The sequence below is a fragment of the Giraffa tippelskirchi genome, chromosome 9 (assembly GCF_054371585.1).
Source record: "Giraffa tippelskirchi isolate mGirTip1 chromosome 9, T2T-mGirTip1v1.2.pri, whole genome shotgun sequence".
NCBI classification, from domain to species: domain Eukaryota; kingdom Metazoa; phylum Chordata; class Mammalia; order Artiodactyla; family Giraffidae; genus Giraffa; species Giraffa tippelskirchi.
Window position 1 is genome coordinate 154079694 of NC_137283.1, and position 11065 is coordinate 154090758.

Here is an 11065-nt window from a genome sequence, read left to right on the forward strand (position 1 = left end):
CATACTTTGAACAAAGATTATGGTGAAATGTTGTTACTCCAGAATTTCTATTTTTAAAAAATTTAGTGTTCTAACATTTTAGAGAAAGCACAGGATTATTAGGGCAACTATTTTAAAACAGAAGAAGGCAATCTTTGATGTAAAGGCCACTGGTCATTTTTCACAGAAACTATCTGTATAACACATCTGATTTAAAGCCTTTCATCTCTCCCTAGCTCTGATGAGGGGGGAGAAGAAGGAGAGAAAGACAGACTGGTACTTCATACCTGAATGTAAATCCTTTGAAGAAAAGAGAAAAGGAAAAAACTTTTAGAAAGCAACAGTGATGCACTGACCTTCTGGACTGTAGTGGTCAGGTCCAAGCAAAGCTGAATAATTTTATTCTTCGTCACTGAGAAATCAGTGATCCCTGTAAATGGAGCCCTAGAAAGCAATAAAAATTCTCTTTTAAAAAAAAAAAAGTGAAGAAGCTGAAGCCACCAGGATCCCACACCATGTATTAACAAGCACAATACGCAACAGGCCAGTTTAAATTGTTATGTAAGTTTCCTCTCAAGTAACACACAAAATAGAAATCTGAATAGAAAAGAGACAGAGAAGTTCTAGATTAAAACACATCCAAAAGTGAGCCAAGAGAATGAACATCCCTTCAAAAGTCAACTAATAGCATTCATGTAACCAGATAATCAGCAATGTTTAACCTCAGAAAAATTCAAGTCTTCTCTAACCTGAGGTTAATCTGTTCCTGCTATTCACCTTCTCTAGAACTTCCAAAGGGACCCTAAAATGGACCACTGACCCCGAACTCCTGAACTATGGCAAGGGCAATGGTTCATTTTCCTCAGGCAAAGTACAGACTTCTATGTGTCTCAGACCTCCTTTCATAGGACAGTAAAGCACACCCATCACTTACCTGTCTAGCCAAGCTAATAAGGCCTTGGCAGCACCTATGAGCTCCACTACAGAAGTCAGGAACTCATTGGGGGGTTTGTGGGAGGTGTTCCCATCATAAGCTGGACTTTTCCTCCTGCTACTTATGTAATTCTGTAAATTGTGGGAGGACGCTCGCAGTTTCAAAACCAAGTTCTTCATATTGTCAGTTTCAAGGCCATAATTCTGGAAAACAAAATCAAAGGGAAAAATTCAAGACAATCAACAATGTCCAAACTCTCATAATAACTCAAAACCCACTGAGTCACTTGAATAACTCCTATGTAAGCCACAAAACCCTACATGATTTACCCACAGTATTGATCTCACCCACATGAGCCACACCAGCCTTCCCTCCGTTCCTTCCATAGCCTACTCTTACCTCAGGGACTTTGTTCTCGATAGTTTCCCTTCCCAAAATGCTTCTCCCACAAATTTTGGCATGGACAGTTCTTTCTTATCATTTCCATCCTGTGTGTTCAGTTGCTTAGTCGTATCCGACTCTTTGAAACCCCATGGACTGTAGCCTGCCAGGCTCCTCTGTCCATGGGATTCCCAGGCAAGAATACTGGAGTGAGTTGTCATTTCCTTCTCCAGGGAATCTTCCAGACCCAGGGATAGAACCTACATCTCCCAAGCATCTCCTGCACTGCAGGCAGACTCTTTACCACTGAACCACCAGGGAAGGCCATTTACATCCTAATTAGCCCAAATATGCCCTCCTCTTCAAAGCTTCCAGGATCATCTAGAGCAAGTTCTCAATCTGGATGCTACTGACACTTAAAATCTAATAATTCTCTGTTTGGATGGACTAAGGTGGGATTCCTATAGCCTTAGAATGTTTAGCTGGCCTCCACTTGTTAAAATCAGTAGTATCCCTTCCCCAGTTGTGACAAACAAAAATGTCTCCAGACATTGCCAAGTTTCTCCTGAGGTCACTCTCTAGTCCATCACCTCTCCGTCATCTCTGGACCACCTTGTTCACTGTCTTCCTCACTCGGATGCATGGCCCGCCAGAGCTCAGCTCTGCATACACCCCTCACAATTGCACTTCCAGGACAGCAGACGTAAAGCAGTCATTGAGTAGACGAATTTCCATCAAATGAAACTCATGGAGAAACAGAGCAGCACTGTCTAAACATCAGTTCACCTGAAAGGTCATTTCTGTCCTGTGAGCTTCTAATCTCTGTTCCTTCCGAACAATGTTCAACCTACATGGGTGCTTTTAAAAAATTCATTTCGTATGACAATATTGCCCTAGACTACTCCTTCCCCTGCAAGGAGATCAAATCAGTCCATCCTAAAGGAAATCAACCCTGACTATTCATTGGAAGGACTGTTGCTGAAACTGAAGCTCCAATACTTTGGCCACATGATGCAAAGAGCCGACTCACTGGAATCTGATGCTGGGAAAGATTGAAGGCAAAAGGAGAAGGGGACAGCAGAGGATGAGATGGTTGGATAGCATCACCAACTCAATAGATATGAATCTGAGCAAACTCCTGGAGACAGTGACGGACAGGAAAGCCTGGCATGCTGTAGTCCATGGAGTCACAAAGAGTCGGATAAGACTTAGTGACTGAACAACTCCCTTCCAGATAAAGAACAAATCCCAAGAAACAACATGAAATTTGAGACAACTTTAGGGGGCAGGGATGAATTTCAGTATTCCATGTACATGTCCTAAGCTGGTGTTTCATCACTTTTTAACAAAAATAAATAAATAAGTATCCCTGGGGTATATTAAACTATGTCAATAGCATCCCAAAGCAAGAATGTGGTACCATGTAAAATTTGGTCATAATATATGGCCAACACTATTGAACATGTTATGCCAGAAACTGGGCTAAGTGCTTGGCAAACATTATCGCAGGCAAACAGCTTATGAAGGTGGAAGTGGTGTTACCTATATTCTGCAGGTAAGCAGACTGTGGCACAGGGACGTTAAATAAATTCCCCGAAGTTACACAGCTAATCTGTGGAGGCAGTAGGATCTAACCAAGGCGATCTGCATCAAGGGTACAAGCTTTGGATCCAAAAGCCATATAACCCCCCTTCCACATCCCCTTCCAAGAAAGGGCAAAGTGATGAGACAGAAAACAGGATGGATACTGGACAAGGAGAAAGAAGAATGGCCAGTCATCCTAGATCCAGCCCAAACTTAAACCCCTCTAAGTTCTATCCTGACCCGCTCCATTCCCTTTGATGTGTTAGAAGCTTCCTTTATAGGCTTCAGCCATCTGGAACCTCACCTTTCTGGAAGGCCAGCAGAGTTTCTTTGGATCTAATTGCTGCTTTTGTCCCCCTTGCATCTAGCCTGTCCTTTAGCGCCTCCTTTGTTACAGCCTTCATTTCTTTTTTTTCCCTTTCTTTCTTATTTTTTAAATTATGATAACATTTACAGGAGACTTGGAAAACACAGAACAAAGTTACATATAGTTCCTCTATATATTATGATTATATTTTAAGTAGTAAAATAAGTTTTTTTTAGTTGGAGTTTCAATTTCAAACTTTCAAAAATTAATAGAATGAATATACAGAAAAGTAGAAGGATATAGTAGACCTGAAAACCACCATGAACCCATTCAACATAATTAAGATTTATACAATTTTCACACAATGGTAGGATACATATTCTATTCTAGTTCCCATAGACTATAACCTAGGAGACAGACACAGGAACATATCCAGGGACATAAAACAAGGTACAAAACTTTCATGGTCTAAAGGTGTTGAAATTATACAGTTTTTTTCCTCTTACAGCCCCCATTTCTAATGTCTCAGGGAGGGGTGAGCAATGTCCCCAGGTCAAGATAAATATACCAGGGAGTCTGTGAGAACTTTTTCTTTTGGCAAGATGAACAATGGTAAATAGTAACAATAACAACGAAAGACAATACCCTGAATGAAAACATTTCCAACTTTAATTAGATTTTATGTGAAGTTTAAATGTATGTGGCATCTTACTTCTTAATAAAAATGTTAAAAAAAATTTTAATTTAGATAGAGAGAATTCCCTAGTGGTCCAGTAATTAGGACTCCAAGCCCCCACTATAGGGAGCATGGGCTCAATCCCCGGTCAGGGAACTAAGGTAAGATTCTGCATGCCATACAGTGCAGCCAAAAAAAAAAAAGAAAGAAAGAATTTAGATAGAAAAAAATTAAGAACAAATATAAAGGCAAGAACTCTTCAGCTGCATTAACTGAAAACTCTTTGCAAGTTTTTACAAAAATCTAAATTTCATAACAAAAAATGAGTCTTCTGTATCAACAAGAACGTTCCATCTAAACTTTACATTCATCCATTCTTTTTTTTCACTGTCATTTTCTGGAAACCAAAACATGGCATTGTTCTTCAATAGAGAAGACAGAAATAAAAAGATGGATTTTCACTATGGCTTTTTAAATTCAGAGAATCAAAGGCTCACAACTGAAAGGATAAATAGCCACCTGACACAGCCTGTTTGAGGGACTTGTGACTGTGATGAAAGGGAACTGTCCCCTTATCCAGTTAATTACTCAGCCTGCCAACTTATGGCAGCAGCTCTGAACTAAGAGCAGGAAGCTCGGCTTTCTACAGCCAGTGTCACCGTGAATTACTTGGAACTTTTATTACTTTTATTACTTTTATTACAGCATTTATTTCTTGAATTCAAAGAGGATTAAATGCACTTTAGTGTTACAGGAAATTTTAAACCTCAATCTTCTATAAACCAACCACTTTTAATATTAAAATAAAGGAGGAATGTAGCTTGTTAACTGGTTCTTTTCATTTCCACTGAGATGAAAATTTTTTTTCATTTCCCACAAATCATGGGACTAGAAGGATGAACAGATGTAGCTATGACAGTGTATAATTCTATTTTTAAGGTACTTTAGAGATTTTAATAGGCTTTATTAAGGTATACTTTATGATCCATAATATTTACTAATCTTAAATGCACAACGCAGTCACTTTTAACAAATGTATGTTGTCACATAAGCACCATCACAATGACAATTATAGAACACTTGCATCACCCCCAAACATCCTTCATACCACTTCACAGTCACTTTCCCTAATGGCTCGTCCCCAACAACTTCTGATATTCTTTCTGTCACTATAGTTTTGGTTTTTCTACATAGATTATGATTTTAAAAAGCAGTAAAGAAGGAACAAAGGAAGAAAGGAAAATTCTCTTCCCTTCCACCCCATTCCACAATAAGAAGACAAGAAACATATTATATTAGTTCCAAAGAAGCTCTACTGTAGAAACATAATCAGGAAAGGATTATTGACTTAAGTGCCCCACAATGAAAGAGAGTAAATGAATAATTTCCCAGACCAGATTTGATCATTTTCACTAATCTTTTCCCTAATGTCTGTCTCCTTCAGAAACTGCTTAATTGAAGATAAGGCATCAAGAAGGTACAAACTAAGAAATGAAATGAATCTCCAAAAATGTAGTCATGTACTAGAAACTTTCCACCAAGATCCCACTTCATTAGAAGTTAGCCATCAGGGGTCATTTCCTGGTCTGGCCAGAGAAGCAATAGATGAGGCAGGGGGAAGAGGCAGTCCACTCTTCTGGTGTCATTAATTGCACACATTTTAGCTAAGGACAAATCTTACTCATCTTCTCTGCTCCTTTCTTTTCCTATTCATAAGCAAGACCAAGGTAAACACAAACGGCCAGCAAAGATTCCTCTTCTTGCGTGATTTCTCCCACAAAAAGGATATTTGGTGGGTGGCAGGCGGTAATTCCCTGGTGGTCCAGTGGTTAAGAATCCGCTTTGCAATGCAGGGGACACAGGTTCAATCCCTGGTTGGGGAACTAGCCTCCCACGTGTCTCAGAGCAATTAATTAAGCCCACTCTCCACAACTAGAGTCCATGCACCCCAGTGAAAGATCCCACATGACACACAAGGATCCTGCATCCTGCAACTAAGACCCCTTGCACCAAATAAATGAATACATATTGAAACTTTTAAAAATTGTTTTAAACTGTTTCCTGAATGGTAAATGATGACTAATGGGTCATCTCTGGGGTACACAAGTGCACAGAAGCACCCTGGGCAGGTAGACACATCACAGGTATTTCGTTTTAAGCACTTATGTAGATGGCATCACTTGATACGTGTATGAATTCCAACTCTGTTCACTTTCCTCAGCCTACTCCAACCTTAAAAACACATCTGTCCCTGCCTTGGTCTTCAGGAAACTAGGGTCTGGTTGATCTGGCAAAGAAAATGGGTTTTACAATTATATTAGTACTTTTTTACTTTCCATCCCACCCTAGAGACAAATGCTATCCAACAGAATCTTCTGCAATGATGAAAATGGTCTCCGGCTGTACTGTCCAAATATGGTAGCCACTGGCCACAAGTAGGTACTGAGCACTTGGAATGTAGCTGTGTGACTGAGGAGCTGAGTTTCACTATTTCATTTTAATTCATTTTCATTTAAATGGTCACATGTAGCAGCTACTGGAAAAAGCAGTTGTACAGCCTGTCCCAGTCACCCTCTGCCCCAGATAGAGGGAGAAAAACTGGATTCTGAACTCAATCCCGAGAAGTGGTCTTGGTTCTGCCTCGGAAAACAAGCCGCTCTCCTAAGCCACTCTAGCCAGCCAAGGCCAGTGTTCACAAAAGGGAGTTCTCCTTGTTCTGTATCCAGAACCAGCTCTTTGCGGCCCATGTACTCACTGGTTTGGGGATCTTAATAGCGGTTCCTTACTTAAGGTTCCTATAGATTCTATCTGCCCTTTTCTTTCCAAAACTTTCCAGTGGTTTTGTTTTTTCCTCCCTCTCTTGCTTCTAATTCTACTCATTTCCTGTCCATCATAAAATCAACATCCACTAAACTGTTTACATAGAAATGTCTCTCATAATACCAGGGACAATTGCAAATACATATTAACTGTCCAGGGGATGGATTGTTCAAGGCAAAAAAGTTATTTAAATATACACTTCTTAAATATACACGTATTTAAATATACAAAGATCTATATGGTATAAATGGATTAAGCACAGTATTGCTATAATAAACAGATGTATTGTAACAAGAATATTTTAAAAAGAGATTATAGCCAGGCTAAAGATATTTTACTGAATGCTCAAAAACCCTCCCCGACTCAAAAAAGGCACATTCATTTAAGACCCTTCCATGACCCTCCTGTCAAATGCACTCACTGGCACTCTGCTACACGAAACATGCCCAGAAAGAGTCTGAGGTCAAAACTTTGTCTACAAAGGAAATTAGAAGGAAATTGTAGGAGATAAAACACAGCTTTAGGTTCTGGCATTTCTCCAGCTTTGTCCACTTTAGTCTAATATTTTAAGAGGTAGAGAAGAGGGGGAGAAGCAGAGAGGCAGCTGTTATGTTAATTATCCCGCTTGACGTCCACAGCGTGCCTGCAGTCCATCCTGCCTCCTCCCCTTCCATCTTGTGATTTCAAAGTAATTTACCTGCCCTCCAAGCCCTACCGCAAAGCCAAAGAGATGGTCTGAAACAGCAGAAAAAGACCAAAAAGCAATATTCCCAGAAAGCGCAACAAGAGTAAACTCAAACATGTCTTACTGTATGAAACACGTTAAGTTTTAATCATAAACAGGACTCGGACATCTTCTGGGCAGCGCAAAACACTCACATGTTAGTACACAGCTAAATGCTGGTTCTGCTGCCTTACTCCGTGGGGCAGGGAGGAAGTCTCCCCTACCCCGAACCCCCGCCCCCATCCCTCTGACCTCTCTTTGCCCAGATACACATGATCCTGTGTGACGGGCAGCTGTGTCTAAAAGCTCGCACCAGGCTCTAGAGAAGCAGACTGGCACGCTAGTAGGGAGGATGGACACCCTGATCAAGCTGCTCAGCACTGCCCTGGGGCCATGGCAGCTTCCAGAGCCAAGCCAGAAGGCCATGTAGCAGCTGGACCCATCCAGGAAGAACCAGGCTACTTTCCCCAGGGACTGAAGTCAAGGACAATCTACCTGGTACTCCTGACACAGCCCCACGCATGAAGCTCCAAGGTGTGAGGACCACAGGGGGCCCCACCCTGGGGTGGATTGACTCCCTGATTGATGGATGATAGAGGGGTCACTGGCTGAAGGAGGGAGGCTGGGGCCCATCTCCTACCAAGGCCCCAAACAGGAAATTGATCACCCCTGTCCCATATGCCCTCAGCAAAAACCTCACTCTGCTGCTAGAGAGTGTAGGCTTTCACATCTAGGGGAGTGTCACTGCACAAATGGGGAAAACAGACACCACGGTCTCCCTGGAGGCCACAGAGCCAAGAGTGTGCAGCAGAGCCTGGATTAAAATGCGAAACCCTGCCTCCCAGGCCAGCGCTCACACCACTTGGCCACAGCGTCTCCCTGGCGGCAGCTCATTCATCAACCACAATTTCCCCCATTACTTTCCTAAACAAGAGTAGGACATCTCAGAGCAGAAGACAAGGCTCTGCCCATTTTAAGAAGAACACGCACAATGCAGCAAGTGTTATGTAATCAACGGGATGCAGACCGCCAATGGCAAGCAATCGGGAGCACATTTTTTCCCACCATTCTCAGTGATGTAATTGTATATGCCCTTGGCTCAGGTTCACAGCAGAGCAGTCTGAATGCTGCCGACTTTGTCCAAAGCAAGACAGTTAAGGAAATGGCATCCTTTGCGTGGCACCACAATTGACGTGGATTCCACCCTATGCCAACCAGTTTATAAACACAATGCCCTCCGAGGTGGTTTCAGCCCACATCTAAAAGGGCTATCAATACTCCCCACACGGCCACAGATGCAATGAAGAGTCAGAACCTGGCCAGATTCAACTCACTCATGTTCAAGCCAAACTCAGTCAACTGTGCAATGTAACTAACTTCACATTTTTTTTCCCCATTCAGCTGCCATTTTACAGGCTGAATATTTTAAGCACCAGCATCAGTTATTGAAATATCACAAATATCTGTAAAATATAAAAATGACTTTTACATAACAAAAACAGACCAAAAAAATCAGAACCCATTTGTCATTTCAATAGAGAAGATGACATGTTCATTCAGGACCATCTTCATCTTTTTATTCTTTATAAAAGATAGGAAAATAAAATGAATACAGAATTTTTTCCATAAAAAGAAAACTTTTTCTGTGAAGGCCAAGAGAGCAAATATTTTCAGCTTTAAGGGGCTACGCAGTCCCTGAAACAACTACCCAACTCTGCCACAGTAACATAAAAGTAGTCACAGATAACACTTAAATGAATGGGCATGGCTGTGTTCCAATAAAACTTTATTTACAAAAACAGACAGCAGGCCAGATTGAACAAGGTGCAGGCTATTGTTTACCAGCTCTACCTAGAAAATGATTTCTTTTCTTCCCTTCTGATACTATCTTCAGCTCATGCTCTACTTCAGAGGATCATTAAGAAAATGATGACAAGCAAGAGAGCAAAACCAAGGAGATTTAAAAGGTGAGGTTCTTAAAAAAACATCATCGCAGTACAGATCACCTTTTCCTGAACTAACCAGTGCACAGAGAAGGTCGACAGCTTCCAGCACAAGTTCCTGGTGTCCAATGCGTGTGACACCCAGCTCCTCAAGATCCTGGTGAGAAATCTGTAGCAGCTGCTCTCCGTTAATCTTCTCTCGTTCAAACTTGTGGACATACTGCTGCAGGCAATCATCTAACCCTACCAAGAAAGCAAAAGAGTCCATTATTGTCATTTTGTTCCCTTACTCCAAAAAATGCCCACATTTAAATCAACCTCAGGAATCACCAATTATGCTGCACTATCTGATTGTCCACACAGTCAAGTGTGTTCTCATCTTCTTAAACAAATTTTAAATCTAAATTTTAAATTTAAATCACAGCTTAAATTTTCAGATGGATCCCACACAATTTTGACAGTTACCTTTCCATTCCCTTTCAGCTAGAAGAATAAACACTAACCCCTGGTGGCTTGAAATGCTAGTTATCTGCGCTACACACACATTTGTCTGTTGGGTAAGCAGTCTTTCTCTGGAACATCAGCCCTCTCCCAGCCCATGTGATTCCAGTGGACATGCCAATGAAGATGCTCTGCCTCAGTGATTGGCCACACTATTCTATCCACCAGCCAGTAACAGGTTCAGGGATGCCCATGTGATTCAAGCAGAGCCAATCAAAATCTTCCCTGATATTTGAACGAACAAAGACAAAGTTTCCTTCTTCTTTTCCAATTACAAGTCATAAAGATACAGTCTTGGGGATTCTGTGAGTCATTTTTCTGATTTGTTTTTTTTTTTAAATAAATCCATTTGAGACAATGAAGATGTCCCAGTAATATCCTACATGTCCCTGGATCTAATCCTGTTTAAAGATACTTCTAACCCCAGAATATTTTTACTTATATCAAAATGAATTTCCATTTTAGCTTAAGCTTATCTGTGTTGAATTTCTGTCCCTTGCAACTGAAAAGTTTTGATGAATACAGAATCCAGAGGAGAGGGTATCAGGAGTGGAACCAGACAAAGACAATGTTCAATGGGTTCGCTTATGGGAATTTTTCCAGGTCAAATGCTACTGCCAACAGTGCTGTATTTTAATATTCTTATACAATGATTAAATTAGGTAAGCCTAATAGAACTTGGGATCCTTTATTCCTGTTTAGAGAGCTCTCTGGTCAACATGTTTAATGGTTTTACTAGAAGATTTTACACTAAATCAGTTTATCTATTTAAGCCTAATAATAAAAGCCACCTCAGTGTTTTAAAAGACTAGATTTATATAAATTCAATCCCACACAGAGGATGAAAACTCAATCTAAGTGGAACAAAGTATGTGGACGCTGCTGTCCCCTCCCCCCTAAACACACACACGCTCCGTTTAGCCCGAAAGCTCTCCATGGGGGTTCTCTGAACCAGGAAAGTAGACATAGGTCCGGCCCTTACTTTTGTCAATACTAGAGTCCATGAATCTCAAAATCTAGAGTCCATTTAGCAATCAAAACGTGTTAAATGATATCTCTGCCCCACTATTTCGAAAGTGGCAAAAACGTTCACCATTTGCCTCCTGATACGATGTAGAAAGAGAAACAGTGTTCTCCTAATCATTTGGGACTATCAAATACCTGAAGAAGAGATTAAGAAAAAATTAATTTTATGGTAACAAGTTACTATGGTAAC

The 11065-nt window shown here is 40.9% G+C and overlaps 1 protein-coding gene across 8 annotated transcripts in view; it reads right to left on the bottom strand.

Annotated features, from left to right (window-relative positions):
- The window catches only part of CNKSR3 (CNKSR family member 3), a 107116-nt gene that overhangs the window by 30286 nt on the left and 65765 nt on the right, over window positions 1-11065 (bottom strand). For 6 of the 8 annotated variants that reach the window (XM_081530320.1, XM_081530318.1, XM_081530322.1 and 3 more), the window contains 3 exons: window positions 9428-9591; window positions 914-1116; window positions 336-423 (listed from right to left, as the gene is read on the bottom strand). In XM_081530320.1, the coding sequence (XP_081386446.1) occupies window positions 336-423; window positions 914-1116; window positions 9428-9591 (455 nt within the window). Of the gene's footprint in view, window positions 1-335; window positions 424-913; window positions 1117-9427; window positions 9592-9813; window positions 9982-10831; window positions 11060-11065 lie in introns of those variants that run through there. The other 2 variants (XM_081530319.1, XM_081530324.1) reach the window with 2 other exon arrangements.